Here is an 18,703-nt window from a genome sequence, read left to right on the forward strand (position 1 = left end):
TTCCCTATTGTTTTACTTCTGTCTCTTTGTCTTTCTCTTACTGTTGCTGTCTCGTTCTCCAGTTATTTATCAGATTTATCTCACATGCAATTAGATATGAGTTGCTGCGCCGAGTACAAAATAATATCTTAACCATAAGTAACGTCTGACGTGTTCAGTTTCTACTGCATATAACGAATGATTTTACAGACAATTATATATGTAGTATCTTTTAATAAATCTCAATTTTAATAAATCTGTCAATTTAGTTAGTTAACAAATTTTTTTATTTATTGCATATATTTTTGCACGTGCTTCTTGCAAAATCTTTTTACGTTACGTTTACAGATATCACTATGTTAATAGAAAAATAAAAAGATTCAAAAGTTAAGAACTTTTCAGTAGAGCATTTTTTAAATTCTTTCTGAATATTTTACGTTTTAATTAAATTAGTAAATATGCTTTACTTTCTTTTCATGTTATACTTTCATTATGAATATTCTTCAAAATTGTAAAATGAGTCTAAAATTCGTGAATGCTGCCAACACTGTGGAAGGTATAGTTATACAACTTCATTCCTTACTAGAATTATGCCATTTTTTCATATAAGTAATGTATTGACAAATATGTTTTTCTACAAAAATGTATTAGTCTTTTTATGGTCAATTTCATTTAATAAATTATCTCAAAATTAAAATTAATTGATTTTAATTTTGAGATAATTTATTTAAATAACTAATTTTCTACTTGTGTCACTTCTTTATCAATTTTGTGATATCATGTTCTGCAGATTCAGTTTAAGACTGTTTTAAGAAAAAAGTTACTATTTGTAGCGCAGTTTCCTCGAGAACTAGAAATTGTAAAATTCATACATATGCAAATAATATTAGACACCAAGGCTCGCTTTATGGCCTTCTCTTAATTATGTTAAAAATAATTACGCACAAATATAAAATGTGCTTTATATGTATTATTTACAAATTTAAATATAAAATCGCGAAATTATCCTCTTTCATATCGATTTTTCAGTGTATCGTATGTTAATAAAAAAATTTGATTCGCGACAACGATAAATCAGTCGCTCGTGAAAAGTCTTGCATATCGTGCTGCATTTCTATCGCAAAGTTTCAGAATTGCGAGCAGAAGAAAAATGTAGATACGGGAAACGAATCGTCATCATATATCGAAGCTCGCAGATTCGTACTCATCTCAGTGAACAGAAACAAAAAGTTCGCCGGATAGAAACATTCGATATCTGTCAAACATAAAGCTAGCGCAACAAACGCTTTTTCCGTCAAACGCATAACAGGCAAATTCCAAATTGTCAAGAATAAGTTCTAATTTTAAACATTAAACTGTAGTATATATAATGATACGATAATACTTTTATACATAACGTATAAATTTTGAGATTGCAAGAATAAAGATAAGAAGAGAATCCGCTAATTAAAATCTCTCGTTTTAATGATACATATTTTAATAAACGCAGCTTATCTTTTATACGTAATTTCTCGGAACGCCTGTTGAATTATTCAAGAGTATTACTTTCGTCGCATTCGTCAATTGTAAATCATTACGGCTGCGATAAAAGGAACGACAGTAGCATGCTTTTATTCACGCTTCCATTCGCCGGCAATTATATCTCGGCGTTAATACTTGGAAAGTCGAAATATCAAAAAGGCTCCATAAATTCAACATGATCGCAAGCGCGTGCTTTTGCCAACGAGCGAAGCCTATTTTTCTACGTCGGATACGGAAAAGAAGGATTCGCTATTACGTTGCAGGGACCACCTTTCATCCCTTCCGCGCGATAATTTTCTCGTGTTTACGGTCCGCGAAACATCCTACCATTTTTCCTTGCCACTGGCCACAAAAAGAAGGAAGGTTCATATTACGAGAATGCAGGAGGTCTAGGACAGAAAACTAAAGGGAAAAGCACATATGAGGTAGGAAATATCATTGAGTCTCGCACAATATTCACGCAGTATGCGCTTCTGCATTTGCGTGCATAAACGGGATGCGTGTGTATGAATCGGATCGAATTACGTTAATCAGCCGGCCTCGAGCTTATCGGAAACGATTGATGAAACTTGCCGTGAAACACATTTGATTTACTTCTACGAAATTCTACCTTATTTATAAGCGTGAACCAAAAAGTTACCGCTAATTAATGTCTGTATCAACCAATATAGATTAATTTTAATTTCGGATTAATTTATTCATTATCTTTTTCTAAATTTTAAACAGGCATTTATAGTCGATATCATATAGTCTTATATGTTATTTAAGAGAAATTGTCTTAAGTACGATCTTAAGATGTCCTAAAGTAATCAAAAAATACTAGTATCTTAAGATATTACTTGCGACAGCCTTGAAATATTATAAAAACGGATCGACTATGAGTTTTAGCAAAAAAATTAGAAAAAAATAGTATCGATAGAAAAACAAAAAGTAAAAACTGATTCTGCTTTCCTGACACCGTTAACAACTTTTTAACGTTAAATCTTTGTTCTTATAATTAATTTATTCTGATGTTTGTAATTACTCCGTTTTTTTATGTGCCTCTTGTATTCTTGCCAGCAAGTTTCTTTTTGAAATCATCGCTGACATAGAACCACGATAAAGGATTTTCAATTTACATCTGAGCGGGAATTTATCTGTTATGCTGGAGTGTAAGAGATTCAATTTCTAAACTTTTGTATGTCGCTGAGAATATAGCCCCAAATGTGACCAAAATGTTCAAATTTTGAGAAGCAAGTTAAATATATATATTTATGTTTAATTTTTATTAAAATTGTATGTTGAATGTTGCGCACCAAGTATCGCGTCTCTCATTTGCCCTATTTTTTCTAATATTTTAAAATTTTGAGAGTTCTTATTAAGATTCTTTTTTTTATTTTTAGATAATATTAAAAAAATTGATTCGAGATTAAAGTTATTCTATGAAAGAAATGGTCATAAGTATAAACTGTAATAAACTAGAGATTATTCGATCTTATCACTGAATTTGAAATTTTCTAGCATGAAATGGTAATGTCTATTACATACGTGCGTATTTATTTCGAGGACGTAATCAAAACGTGTCGTGCGACTATTATATCTTAAGTGTGACTATTAAATCTGTGCTGTATTCTATCCGGGAATGCGTTTGAACGAATCTTAAGACCTTATTTTCCTACGTCGCAAGCTGCGTTTATCACACGCCGAAACGACGCAAATCCGTAAATTTTAAGTGCTAATCTAATCACGTGCCTGCTTCGCTTTCATTGAGACGTGTTCTTATTTGATTGCGCGCTCTCTCCACTCAAGGATACTACAATGTTGCATCGCCACGCATACCAGGCTTACACATCGATCGTGTACCATATCCTTCCTTATCTTTATGCTTTCCGCACGATCTTGTAACCCGGACCGGTACTGGAAAAGAGACTTCCTATTCCATTCCATTCTGTGCACTCTGGCGTCCGCTTGGTGAATGCCGGTGTTCGCGCGCGAACGAGTTTTGTTATGGGAAATTGTACAGTTGTCCCCGGTATTGTCGCGCGATAGCGTAAGCGACGTCAAAATGCAGCTTAGTCCACATGAAATGCGACAGACCGGCCAACCGACCGGTATGTGTGTGATGGTTGTATACAACAAATATAACTGTCGCCACTACGCTTAATGCCGTCGCGAATTAAACACGCGTTATCGTACATGCAATTTGTCCAATATAGTTTGCCCATCTGTACGAAATCAGAACAAACAAAGTTCATCATTTAGAATTAAATTAAATATTAAATACTTTCGAAGTCTCTCTCTCTCTCTCTTCTCTCTTTTCTCTCTTCTCTTCTAGCGGCCAGATCTTCAAAAAATAAAACAATTTTTTGTATTTTTATTTCATATGAAAAAATTTTTTAAAGAAATCTTTATTTATATTTGGTTTACCCTCGTATATTCTGCCTCTTAATAAAAAAATCACAAAACAAGTTTGAAAAACAAAATCTTCATCTTTCATTGAAATAAATCGAATTTTTTACAATATTTTACTTCTTTACTGATCGATTTTATTTCATTATATAGATACATTTCACCGATGTTTGTCGATTTCATCACTCACTGATGCTTGTAACAAACATCTTCGTAAGTTTCGCGAAAGTGAGATTGCTTATCTCTTGTAATGTCAAAAATAGATCAAATTCTCGTTCTAGAGTATGCTTCATTTCTACGATCATCAAGGAACCCATTCCAAGTTCAGCTAAAGATGAATTTGGACTTACAGTGTTTATCTTACTTATACCTATAATATAAAATATAAAATTATTATAATCTTATAGTGTATTTTTCGTAAACTGCAACCAAATAAATAATTAAGTAAACAAAAAATACAATAAATAGTTACAAAAAAATAAGTTTGCATAAGAACAATTACCTAAAATATTAGCAACTGTTGCTACCAAACTGTTTCTACCAAATCCGTGACGTTCCACTCTTTTTTCAGCTACAACCATGCTGCTCATAATCGGCCGGCTTTGAAGTAAAAACATATCAAGCTTGTCGAGACAGCAGGATATCTTTTGTCGTGAGGTGCCACCAATAATTATTTTCTTACTAATCTCCTGCATATTTTCGAGAATACCCACGTCATCAATAGCTCCCCACTGAATCGCCAATCCAGGTAATTCTTCCTCCACTCTCTTCTCGCAAATTCTCTCCATAACGGAATTGGCCATACCATAATTAGTCTGTCCAGTGATTCCTCTACCGCAGGAAATGGAAGAAAACATTACAAAATGCCGCAATTTTAGGCAAATTTTTCTAGAAAGTTTATCCAACATCTGCGTTGCTCGAACTTTCGATTGGAAAGGCACTGCAAATGTCTCTGCGGTTTGATTCTTAAGGATATTGTCCTTCAACACAGCACCGAGATTGAATATTGCATCCACCGGTGCTTCTTTTTCCGCAATTCGTAAAAGATATTCGCAATCTTTGAAATCAGCAACATCAATATTCTTGATAATCAGAACATTTATACCATACGACTTCCATAATCGAATTTTTATGCGTTGATAACCATTTTTTATTCCATTTCTTGATATCAAAACGATATTTCTGGCACCACGAAATATAAGCCAATCGGTTAATTCTAAACCAAATCCACCTAGACCTCCTAGTATAACGTAACTTCTATCTCTGTGACAATAATAGCGACGATATGCGAGAATGTGCCTATCTAAGGGTTCATTCTTTTCATGGATATTTATTATTATCTATAAAAATAATAATATTTTAAAAATGTACGCATTAGAGATATGTGAGATAGGTTTGTATAAGACTATTTATATATGAATAAACTTCTTTATTAGTCAGTATAAACATACCTTCCCTATATGCTTTCCACCAGCCATGTATCTAAAAGCTTCTTCGATATTTGTTTTAGGAAAAACTTTTACTTGAAGTGATTTGATTGTCCCATTTTTTAGACCATCGGCTATCATTTTAGACAATAGGGACTTGTACATGTAATTATCAGTGAATATATTCTCCAGTATAACTCCATGAAAACTAATACCTTTCTGAAACGCGGATATACTTAAAGGATTATTAGAAACAAGATCAAATTTGCCAATCTCTAAAAAATGACCATTTTGCGCCAAACACCGAATGGATGCGATTAACTTTTCTTCCGCCAATGAATTTAACACGATGTCGACTCCGCGACCTTTCGTTTGCTGCATTATCATTTGTTCAAAACTAGTATCTCGAGAACTTCCAATACGTCCATCCGAGATGACGGGAAACATTTTCTTAATGAAGTTCCGTTTATCATTCGTGCCTACAGTAGTGAACACCTCGCATCCTTCGTGAAGAGCGAGATGAATAGCTGCTTGTCCAACGCCGCCAGTTCCAGAATGTATAAGTATTTTATTACCTTTTTTCATTTTTCCATAAATATATAAGGCCATGTAAGCCGTACTGTAAACGCATGGGATCGTCGCCGCCTCTTCGAATGTCCATGTTTCGGGTACTTTCCAACACAGATCTTTATCTTTCACAACGACGTTTGCTATACAACTGGAAAAAATCATTTTAATTTAGTTTCAATTTTATGATATTACGCAACGCACTTTTTTTATGGAATATTATTTACTCAGTATCACAAATTCCCATTACACGTTGCCCGTTAGCATCCCATCCTGCATATTCCATTCCAAGAGAAAGATACTGAAATAACCGTCCCTTTAAAATCGCCTCATGAGGTGTTAATTTACCAGTCGCGAACATTACATCTCTAAAGTTCAGGGATGAATAGACAACGTGCACTAAATCCTCGCGACGAGACACAACTGATCGATTATTCTCTATCCAACAGAATGTGCTTAAGTCACCTCGAACCTATAAAAAAATGAAATTTTTTGTTATGACTTACATAGAATAGAATTTTTAATAGAAACTATGTAACAAAATCTAGTATTATTCTACAATGATAGCGATCAATATGTTTTGAAAAAATTTATACGTACCATTTGACAAACATGAGCGGTAGGCACAAGTCTGGCTTCGGGTTCTAATAATTTTAAATATCTGTACGATCCCCAAGTTTTATTAGCTCGCAATACATTAATAGTCATATCTTTATCTAATTGTTGTACATAAAAAGGATCTTTAAGAGAGAATTTAGAGGCTTCCTCATCTTGAACAAGCACACCCCTAACAAATTCACCACCTGGCTCCTTTCTTATACAGTTAATAAAACCTAATAAACCGCATTCAAAATCTCTCTCTCCTACAATAATAATTCTGCTATTCTTATCGAGCTTATTCTCATCGCGCACAAGCGGCTTTAGATTCTCCAGCCAATCAAAGTTATCATTATTTATGTAAACAATAATTCTTTCTTTTACATAAACTTTTTTTTTCAGAAGTACAATCATTTCTTTATCAGTGCGCTTTTCAAGAATAACATTTAATTCATATTGTTGTAAATATTTCTTATAGTCAATTACTTCACATTTTTCACGCGTTAACAAGTAACCACCTTCTCTTAAAAATGATAACAATCGCTTTAACGAAGTATGTTCTTTAGTCAAAAGGTTGAATCCTGCAACTATTAGAGCATTATCAAGCTCATTTTTAAATGATTTCTTCAAATTTTCGATTGAAATGTTTTGCGATAAGTTTGCTGAATTAAAACGATTCGGCGATGTTAGTAAAGTGATATTCGTTTGTATCAATGGAGTATCCTGGAATGTCTTAACCAATAACGTAGATGAGAGACATTCTAATGAAACATCATCGTTATCTTCCACTAACTCGACTGCTGTTACTTTGACAATTTGATGATCTTCCAGTGCAAGTTGCGCCGACATCCAAATTGCTTCGTTCAAAGAAACCTTAGCGCGATCGCAATGAGCTACAAATGTATATTCCTCGATAACAGCATTTTGAGCTAATTTTCGGCGAGTAATTTGAGTGAATTTAAGACCTTGTATTTCTACTCCGCCAGCTATAATCACGTCTATCTCTTTGTATACTTGTACCTGTAATTCTGTAATAAGACATCTAAAATAATACTTTTGAGGCTTTCACGGATATTTTCTTCAGAGGGTTTGCGAGTTATCGCTGTATCATAGCCAATATTTCGTGAACCTTGTCATTCACTTCATCAGAGTGAGAAGCGCACTAGCGCTAAATGTTAGCATTAGCAATGGATTACAACATGACGATAACCCGCAAATCCTTTAGCGCATCTCTGAAAACATCTAAAGTAATATATGATATAGAGATTTTTTTACACTATATTCAAGTTTCAAACAAAATGTCTCTTTGTTAACAAATGAATGAAGTACACTTACGTTTTTCCATTGTTGTTACACCTTCTACATCATGATTTGCGTCCTGTAGCTTTCGATCATGAAGCATGGGATTGATCACTAATTTTTGAATACTCGTAGGAACATACAAATCTCTAGTATCATGTTCTAAGATATTCATTTGTAACATTGAATCTATGAACGTTACCCAGTTCTTTCTCCAAATAATATGTCCTTTTTTGCCCGATATAGATGCACTCTTTAATCCACGAAACCAGCCGCTATATTGGTAACCGCGCAGTTTCAACTCTGTGTAGATATCCCGAACAGTCATAAATTCTTTTTCACTGTTCTCCCATAATAGATCTATCGAAGTCATTTCTAGTTCGGGATTCGATGTTTCGTACACTGTACCTGTCACAACAACTCTATCTTCTTCGGTTATTTCGAATTTCCCATCTATTATATTTTTATATATTAGTTTATTATTACGCATTTTTACGATTATATAATATTACTTTATGTTAACTTATCTTGTTAATACCTTTTTGAATAGCAATTTTCAATTTTACAGCATTTTGTTTTGATAAATGAATAGCGCGAATAAAATTTACATCTTGAAAAACTATCGGTATTATTGTATGCTTTTGTCCTTTCATCATACCAATAGTTTCCCAAACGAGTGCAAGATAACCCGCCGTGGGTAGTAAGTTTCTTTCATCAATTATACAATCACTCATATATTCGTAGTCGTGATCCTCGAGTAAAATTTCAACGTATCTTTCTCTGGATTTTATGGACTTTTGTGTTTCGTAGCATGGTATGAACCAATCTTCGAAATGATTCCATCTAATGAAACGATAAAAATTATAATACAAAAATTAAGTATGTTTTTAGAATTTTCTTGTCTTCAGCCTAAAGCATTAAAAAATTAAAAAGTAAATAAAATATTCATGGTTAAATACAGGACTTATTTCATTAACTTTTCATTATGTATTTACAATGTACGTATATACTTTTTTAAATATAAATTTATTATAAAATAAATATAATTTAAAATATATATATATGTGTATTATACTAATAATTATAATATAATTGTAATTAATATATACACATATACGTAAACACACTCACACACATACATATATATATACATACATGTATACACTATAAGAAATAAATGTTAATTTTAACTTAAAGACGTTTAGTGGATTTCTGAGATATGCAAATGTCATTTTTATGGTAATTATTACATTTTTGCATGTCTTAGAAAGTTTGTTAAACAGTTAAAATTGGTATTTTATTTTTTGCAGTGTATGTATGTATAATTAGTTATTCATATTCTTATATAAACAATATTTAAATTACAATTACAGTAATTTCTTGTACCTGATAAATGGAGAAATCATAGCAGTGCCTCTGCTAACTGGATATTCCACTGGTGGATATAAATTTGCAACCTGCGGTTGTAAGCCACAATTGTAGAGTCTTCCAATTCCTTGAAAAATTACATCTTTGTTTTGTTCAGTGCGTTGAGTTAATACAATGTTTGTCACTTCTGGATGCAAAGATTCTTTTAATATGTGCTGCAGAACACCGCATGGTGCAAGTTCAATAGTAATACCATTATTCGGAATTAGATGTAATGTTTGTTCAAAGAGAACGATATTTAATATACTACGCGTATGATAATCTGCCGATGATAATTTTCCTGAAGTGAGCCATTCGTTACGAGGTACGGATGTGCTGATCCACTTTGAACTTCGTTTCTTAGGCCGCGGAATTATTCTATTTAAATTAAACAAAAGCTCAGTTTCCATTGATGCAAGATAAGAACTGTGATACGGTACGTTGCAATAGATCTCTTTCACGTAAATATTTTGGACCTAAAAATATAAATTTGTCATATGTGCAGCGCGCAAATTATGGTTTAAAAGATTTGATGTTTTGAAAATATTATTTAAAACAGTTTTCATCCATTAATGAAATACGAGAGTTATCTAATTTTACCTGTAATTTTTTTATAAATTCTTGTACTGATTCTATGGGTCCACTCACAACGCTGCTGTTTCCGCTATTGCGGCAATAGATGTTTTACCTTAGCGATTTGACTAAAAGCACTCGCAGGTTCAGCATGACCAAGATTAGATTTTACGGAGCCGATCATTAATGGAACTTCTCTATTTTTACACAAAACATTATGGATAGCGTTTATTTCTTGAAAGTCGCCAACTTTGGTACCGGTACCATGAGCTTCAAGGTAATCCAAACAAGATATTGGTATTCCGCATTCATTGTAAAATTCTGTGAGTAAAGTAATTAACGTATGCATCGACGGACATGTTATGTCTTCGTTTTTGTAACCATCGTTATTTAATTTTATATGCGGACATATGGCATAAATCCTCTTTGCATTTTTCGCCTTTTGAAGGTATATTACTGCTATGGTTTCGCTACGTGAATAACCGTTTCCAGCGGAATCGAAAGGTCTACAACAACCCTCAGGTGATAAAACACCTACACGATACAAAATACAGTACGCAAAGTATATTATACGATTATTGAGTAAGAATTATTTAGAATAGGAAATTCAGTTCCAATGACCTTGACTGATGTTGCTAAGATCATGATCTTGAGTAACTTCCAACAGAGAGAGGTTTTAGCCATCGCTCCGTTACTCATTAAATATAGTTATTAATAAATGAAATTAACAATATATATTAATAAATTGTCCTGAAATGACATTTATTTAATATTTACAGTAAATTTAAAATAAATTTTCTGCTTTAATAACGAAAATTTTCTTTGAAAATATTATTTCTTATATAACCTTCGTTTTTAAAGCAGATAATTTGTTTTTAAAATAGAGAATTTATGATTTTGTAATGATTCTATGCAAAGCGTCGAGTTTCACCCCACTTTTACATAAAGCAAATCTCATCCCACCTAAACCCATGCCAAAGGGCGCATGACTTTCCACGTGAAGGAAGTCTCACCCCACCTCCCCTTTTCCAAGGGTCGTTCGACTTTAACATAAGATAGATATGGGACGGAATATAGAAAATCATGCGCCCCTTGGCAAAAAGGAGGTGAAATAAGACTCACTTCACGAGGAAAGTAGTACGTCCCTTGACAAGAAAGGAGAAGTGAGGCGAGACTCGCTTCAAGTAGAAAGTCGTATGTCCCTTGATAAGGAGGAGGTGGGATGGAACTCCAACTCCATTCGCATAGAAAGTCATGCGCTTCTTGGTAAGGGGAAGGTTAGGTAAGACTCGCTCCACGTGGAAAATTGAACGTTTCTAAGCAAGGGGAGGAATGGTGTAGAATGGTATTTGTACATATAGTAGATATAAAATACATTAATTTTAAAACTTTTTTTATTAATAACTTTTAATGAATAACGAGCGACGATTAAAACTTGTAGGAGGTTACTCAGAATTATGACCTTGACAACATATATCAATGTTAACGTCATCGAAGCTGACTTCTCTATTCTAAATAATTACCATTAGTATATATATATATATCTCAATAGATTAATAAATTTTTAACAAAAATATTGAGATTAATAAATTGTAATATAAAAAAAGAGATACCAAGATAAGTTAATTGTAGACTTATAAATGGATTAAAACATAGATTTGCAGTTCCAATAATTGCATCTTCGCATTTTCCCGAGATAATATAGTGATAACCAAGGGCTATGGCGTAAAGACCAGAACTGCATGCTGTATCGACGGCTTGAGATGGTCCTTTTAAATCCAAGCAATATGAAATCATATTTGCTACTGTAGATTTGCTACATCCGACAATATTCAAACCACCTAACTAAATTGCAGAATATTAACGGTTACAATTTCCACATAAGAATAATAAATTTAGTAATCTTTGTCTACTGTACTTGTACGGAATAAATCACTAACAGTATTAAAGATTATTATTTTTAAAGTTTAGCAAAATACGAAACTTTTTTTATAATTTGCTTGATGTATGTAACATTATATGGTAAAGTTATTTTTTCTAACTGGCACAGCTTTTAAAGATTTCAAGATTATTTTTAGTTTTTTAATTTCAATTGTACGATAAATTTGAAAAAATATTTGTTTCTTCTCGGAACAATATATATAATAATACTTCTATAGATACAGTTCACTTACGCTACAAATGCTTCGTTAATCAATCAGAAGAAAAAATCTTACGAATTGACCAATCGAAGAATGCTTCAAAGCATTTGCAGCGTAAAGTGGATCGCACCCTTTAAAATAGAATGATCAGACGTTCTGTTTTTTTGAATTGCGTCCCGTTGTTCCGACAATTTCCTAACGGAATGCATATACATATATTTAGCACGTATTATTATAACATTACTTAAACAGAATATGTATCTTTTATTGTTTGTTTACTTATCTATTATAGTATATAATAATAATAATTTATATCAATATTATTTGTTATATCGCAATAAATGAAAATATTTGATACAACAATGTAAAAAATCCTCTTAGAAAATTGTTTAATCCTTACTGTCCCTCATAACATATATCGATTAATCTTTAAACATATATTTACTATTTTCTAACCCGCTTTGCTAATGTCTTGTTTTTTCATTTTAAAAATTGGGTCACCTATAATGTATAAGTTCTCACATATACTTAAAATAATGTATACTTATGTAACAGAAATTTCGAATAGTTCAAAAAATACGATAACAAAAAATCTATTTTATTCGATTTTCTCAAAAATTATTTATATGTATATATTAATAATTTCCTTTACTTGATCATTTTCACATAAGAGTTTCTTTTGTGTATCAATAGTAGACATCCCTACGATTACAGCAGTATTTTTTCCTCGTAATTGCTTTGGATTAATTCCTGCATCGATAACTGCTTCATAAGAATGTTCCAGTAACATTCTTGTTTCAGGTATGAGTGCGTGTGCTTGCTCAAAAGACAATCCAAAAAAATCCGCATCAAATTTTTGTATGTTATTGACAGTACCCATACGGAATGACAATTTCTCGGAAAATTTCATATGCTCTAAAGATAGATATATTTACATAAGGATTTTATATTCCTTTTATTTACATTTTTATATAAAATGATTGAAAAATTGAGATTTGCATAGTTGACCAAAAAAAAAAACATATAATATTTATATTTAGTACAAACGATAAATGCGGCATATTTTTACAATTAGTAATCAAGCCTGAATGTATAATGTATAACCATAAGTATGATTTAATTACCTTTTTCCCATCGGTTATGATCTATTACAAGATCAATTTTATTGAATAAATTTTCTCGTAATTGATTCATGTTGTCCGAATTAGGAAATCTGCCAGCGATACCAGAAATAACGATTTCCTCATTGGAAACAATATCGTTCAATATTTCTTTACTATCCATAATTTTTATATACTCGGACAATCTAGAGAAATGCTATACATATACAGGGTGTTCCCGGGTTAAATGGCCAAATTTGAAATACGTATTTAGGACCTCAAAACAAAGAAAAATTTCCTCTGGAAGAATTCTCGCAAACGCTTTGTTCAAGAGATATTGACTTATTAAGTTACTCAACTGTAGGAATATTTTAATGTCGAAATGTCTCTTTTTGCTTTGTTTTGGAAGTCGTAGGTCATTGATAGGCTTATGTTAGCAGAGTTAAGTTACCAAAAAAAGTAACTTGTAACAGTAACGACGTTACAAATAACGCGTTACTTGCCAACCCTGATAATTGATTTTAACTGGGTTTATTTAATAACTCTCAAATCCTTGTAGTGAAAATCTTCACTTTTTAATTTTTGAAACTTATGTTATTGCTATATTGAATCCGCCAGTTCCAATTTAATAATTGCAATTACACAGTAGTTTTTTAATCAGTAGGTATATTTTAATTAATCTATCTATTTAAAAATTCATTATATCGATAAAGCTTTTTAAATGTATGAAAATATTCATTAATACAATGCGGTAATTAATCATTTTATTTCATAATATAAAGAATTATGATCATAAAGTAATAAAATCATTACTTAAATTAGCTATTACATGTATTAATAATAATAAAACTTAGTACATGATTCAATAATATATTATTATAAAATGAATAAAATTTTTCATTAATATTATAACGAATCGATGGCAGATTGTTTCAATGTATATTTTCATGTTACACTAAATTCTAATAATAGTTTAATAACTTATTTATTCTATTTACGTACGTATTTATTCAGTATGCCTCGTTGATTTCGAACAAGTCGGATCGAGTCGCTAGCAAAGAGTTGAGCGCGTTATCAAGTAATGATCTCGTTGTGTATCTAACAAACGTCTAGAAATTTAGTGACGGAACGCGTTAATCCGATTGGACATTTTGCATTTCTCTCTGCATTTTTGTGTCTGAAACACATTATATAACAAACTCTGCATTCGTATGACCCATGCTCTTTTCACAATAAAGAATAAATTTTTATATTTTAACGTCTTTTATCATGTTTGTTGATCCGGAAATGAACAAGGGCGAATGCAAAAGCAGATAGCAACACGAGCTCGACCGTCTTCGTGCATAAAAAGTAGTTATTTTTACTTATATTTTAAACATAAATGAAACTGACAAAGAACGATCACAATTTTCTCTTCTTTGTAAATTTTTGTTTAGGTAAATTTACTCAAACTTAATTTTATTAAGTTCATGTGCGCTTTTTGATATTTTCAGTTATAATTTCGACTACCAATCATGGGAATGGATTACTAAACGTTAGTAAGTAACCACCAAATAAATGCTTACAGTTATTATATGTATATTGAGTCTACAAAAGCCGTATTTTATAAAGGGGGCTAACTTCACAGACGTATGTCTTTTTTTATATTTCTCATTATAACTTTAACTATCAAATGTCAAGAATGAACTACCAAACGACCACCAAACAAATGATAAAGATTATTTTTAAATTTTTAATAATGGGAGAGACCAACTTCACACAATCTTTATGTTACTAAAGTTCTTTTATTTAGGATAATTCCAATATATGTGCCATACAGGAATTTATACCACAGAAATTAGAAAAAATAGAAATGAGAATAATTTTCCCACAACACTACTCTAGCTGTTACACGTCTTTATGTTATATTAATATTGTGTTATATGATTTCACTTTTTTACTGTTACTATTAACACTAAACGTACCACGACCCGGTCAAAAATGACCGATTGTAATTTTTGATTAGAAAATTCGCATAATATGTGATCGTTTTTCATATATGACTTCATGATTTTTTCTATTAAATATATACAATTAATTTTACATCATTTATTTATATTTTTATTTGTTAAATCTGATAAACACGTGTAACCTAGCGTTATTTATCACGACAAGTCATTTCACCGGTTACAGTACAAATAGGTATATATTAAATCTCGGTACGTTTAGTGTTAATGAAATTATTGCAAAATTAATTCGATTTGTTATTGTAATAAGAGTAGCGCCATCATAAATTATATACATACATAAAATAATTACTGTTGAGCGTGTAAAAGACTTAGTGGTTATATATTCCGTGATATATAAGTGTAGAGGAATAATAAAACATGTTGCATTGCAAAATACAAGTATTTTACTCTTGTACACTTTGTTTAGTTTATTATATCTCACCTGTTTAGGACATACTGTATATTTATCAGGAGATATTTATTTCCAAAACATACAAAGCACATAGATTGAATTCAATGCACTAAATGCAATAAACGCATTAAAATACGTACCTTAAGTCATAACACTTGTAATACCTATATGTAGGAAAATTGTAATTATTATCTATTACTTTATATACATATTTATTGTTCTTATTCACATTAATTATAATTTGTAAACACATTTTATAAATTATTATACTATTTTACGTCTTATTTATAAGCATTATTTGTAAATTTTTTATAAGCTGAATATTTTCCCCTCCCCTCTATAAGTAGCCGCACATCCCATCCTTATAGGATATAGCAGAAATACAATGCATGGGTTTAAAAGTTTTTTCTTTAATATGAAAAATAATTATTTCGGATTTCTAATATTTTTTTAGTAGTAATTTATAGTAGTATTGCAGGAAACAAATACATATTTACACTGATAGCAGAGCAGCTATCGAAGCACTTGCAAGAACCTCCACAGAATCATCTGTGGTATGGAACTGTATGCAAGCACTCACAACGCTAGGGGTAACAAACCAGGTAACCCTAGTATGGGTCCCTGGACATCAGGGTATACCTGGAAATGAGAGAGCGGACGAGCTGGCAAAGCTGGGCACCGAAAAGGTCCCGGCTGAACGGATCGTCGGGGTCCCATTTTCAGCAGGAACAAAAACGATCAAAGAGTGGCTTGAACGGGAGCACTCGAACTCCTGGAAGAGGACAGAGAGCTGTAAACGAGCCAAACAACTCATGAAACTTCCAAAACCAGCAAGAACTAGAGAATTGCTGGCAATGGGAAAAGCAAAACTGAGGAGCGGTATAGGCCTCCTGACAGGACACTTGCCCCTCAGAGCACATCTATTCAACCTAGGACTAGCGGAGCAGTAAGAATGCTGGCTATGCAGAGAAGAAGGCGAGGACAACCTGCACTTACTGTGCCGATGCCCTGCACTCGCTTGTAAAAGATACAAATCCTGGGAACATATATTTATGACACCCAAGGATCTAGAAAATGCGAAGGTTAGCAGTTTAATAAGTCTTTAATAAGTAAGTGACACGAGGCTGGGCTCAACTGAATGACCTACGGAACAAGCAGGGAGCGACAATGGAACCTCATGTATCTAGGTCGCGTTAGAAGGCTAGTTAAGCCCACCTGCATTCATTTATTACTACTACTACTTATAGTAGTATTAGACAGTACACAGTTTTTACTGATATATAGTTTATTTACCTTAAATATAGCATATAATGCTTAATAAATTAAGTTTTTGTTAGGTATGACATATATATAACGGAGTTACCTAATATTTGTTCTGAAATCTCGTAAATTAATTAACTTATTATCATTGTGTAAAACATCTACAAAAAATTAAAGACATCTTTTTTTATGACCTCACTATTACTTTCGTTCAGAAGCCAATTATATACCTTTTTACGAATGTAAGGTTTTTTATTACAATTGTCAAAAGAAATGAAATGAGTTTTTTAAATATTGTGCTATATACATATAAACAGGAAAGTTAAAAAAAGAGAACAATAAATATTTAATAATTCTAAAAAAAGACTTATGAATTTATTAATATTTTCAATTGTTGTCTTTTTTAAACTTGAGACCATAAAAAAAATATTTTTAATTCATTTTATTTTACAATTTTAATTTCCACCTTTGCTTTACACATTGTAAGTTATTTTAATGAAATTCGATCAAATGCTGTTTAATTTTTTAAAAAATTTGAATTTATTGATTTTGGATTTACATAGGCGCATAGACGATATAAGATATTTATGCGCCTATGTAAATTTCAATAAATTTATAAGTGCTTTTTTTAATTATAATATTATAATAATATTAAACAACATTATATCGAATTTCATTAATACAATGTATGAAGCAAAAATTTAAATAAAAATTGTAGATAAAATGTCTTGGCAAAACACCAACTTGTTTAAAATTTTTCTGAAAATACATAATTTTGATTATTCTATAATATAAATATATCCACTTTTTACATACATTAACTGTTTTTATATATCATCTGTCATATTATATCATACATTAACATTCACAAAATAATTATAAATCGACAGCTCATTATGTTGAATATAATATGTATATTATATTCAACATAATATAATATGTATATATATATGTATATAATATACGTTATAAATTTCCTTTTTATTAATTGATATTGCAAATAATTTCCGCACTATGAAAACTTATTGATTCTGGATAGTGTTTTTGATTTCTCTACATTTTTTATTTCTCGAAAAAGAGAAGTTTGATTTCTCAAGATTTCTCGAAAAATTTCGTAAAATTGTAAATAATGAAAGAATAACATAATTTAATAATTCTTAATTTTCATTAGTTAATGTTTTTATGACATTGTCATTTTCGTCAGAATTATTATTGCACAGTCATTATCGCCAGAAGATAGTTTAATGATCCCATGAACTTAAGTGTATTTAATTCGGAACACGGTTTTTGAATTCTTGAGAAATAATAATTTCTCAAGAAATGCAAAATTAAAATTTTTTTTCGAAAATTTTTCGAGAGAAAGAATTCTTGAGAAAATCGAAACACTAATTCTAGAACATTGTATTAATGCAACCCGAGCATATCAAGTTTTTTCTTTACTAATTGTAAGTAATTTAATCGATTGTATATATAAGTCACTTTCAATGCGTCTTATATATCTTATTGTTAGAATTAAGAAATTTTTTTACAAATAAATTTTTTCTAGATTTTTTTTAGTAATAAAATACTTAGCTATATAATTGTGTTTATTTCATATCCGTTCCTTGTCAGGAAGGATGTAACATTCACATATCTTTTATGCACTTGACGTACATTTTTTTTCAAGTTTTTTTTAGAGATTTACATAAGTATTTAACTTATTATTGTTTAAAATCGATCTTCAAATCTTATATATCAAATTATAAACTATATTCTCGAAACATCTTTATTATGAGCGGAATAAGAATTTTGTAACCCTTGATTTTCGATCGCCATCTGGCTGTGCAAGCTACGGTTCAAGAAATTCCGCGCTTCGACATTCTCACAGATGCATTAATATATCGTCACCAACAAGCACCAAACTGCACGCGGCATCAAAACGTTCGACAATTTAGATCTAATTGCACAAACAATGTTACTTTAACTTTAAGCGAGACTTAAAACTCTTTTTTTAAGATGAGAGAGAGAGAGAGAGAGAGAGAGAGAGAGAGAGAGAGAAAGATGG

At 31.3% G+C, this 18,703-nt stretch overlaps 2 protein-coding genes across 2 annotated transcripts; one reads left to right on the forward strand and one right to left on the reverse strand.

The window, feature by feature from the left end:
- Window positions 1-4,018: 4,018 nt before the first annotated feature.
- LOC108778987 (fatty acid synthase-like) lies at window positions 4,019-13,183 on the reverse strand. Its single transcript, XM_018546319.1, is given in 13 exon segments — window positions 4,019-4,258; window positions 4,391-5,228; window positions 5,340-6,033; window positions 6,110-6,354; window positions 6,483-7,507; window positions 7,815-8,231; window positions 8,317-8,621; window positions 9,165-9,661; window positions 9,786-9,864; window positions 9,866-10,292; window positions 11,372-11,603; window positions 12,552-12,820; window positions 13,024-13,183. Coding segments are annotated over 13 exon segments (5,376 nt in total). The 3' UTR covers window positions 4,019-4,070.
- A 2,782-nt stretch (window positions 13,184-15,965) lies between these two features.
- On the forward strand, window positions 15,966-16,349 carry LOC108778984 (uncharacterized). The gene has a single exon (XM_018546314.1). The coding sequence runs from the start codon at window positions 15,966-15,968 to the stop codon at window positions 16,347-16,349; it is 384 nt and encodes a 127-aa protein (XP_018401816.1).
- Window positions 16,350-18,703: the final 2,354 nt, after the last annotated feature.

Source organism: Cyphomyrmex costatus, unplaced genomic scaffold, assembly GCF_001594065.2.
Source record: "Cyphomyrmex costatus isolate MS0001 unplaced genomic scaffold, Ccosl1.0 scaffold538, whole genome shotgun sequence".
Classification (NCBI taxonomy): Eukaryota; Metazoa; Arthropoda; class Insecta; order Hymenoptera; family Formicidae; genus Cyphomyrmex; species Cyphomyrmex costatus.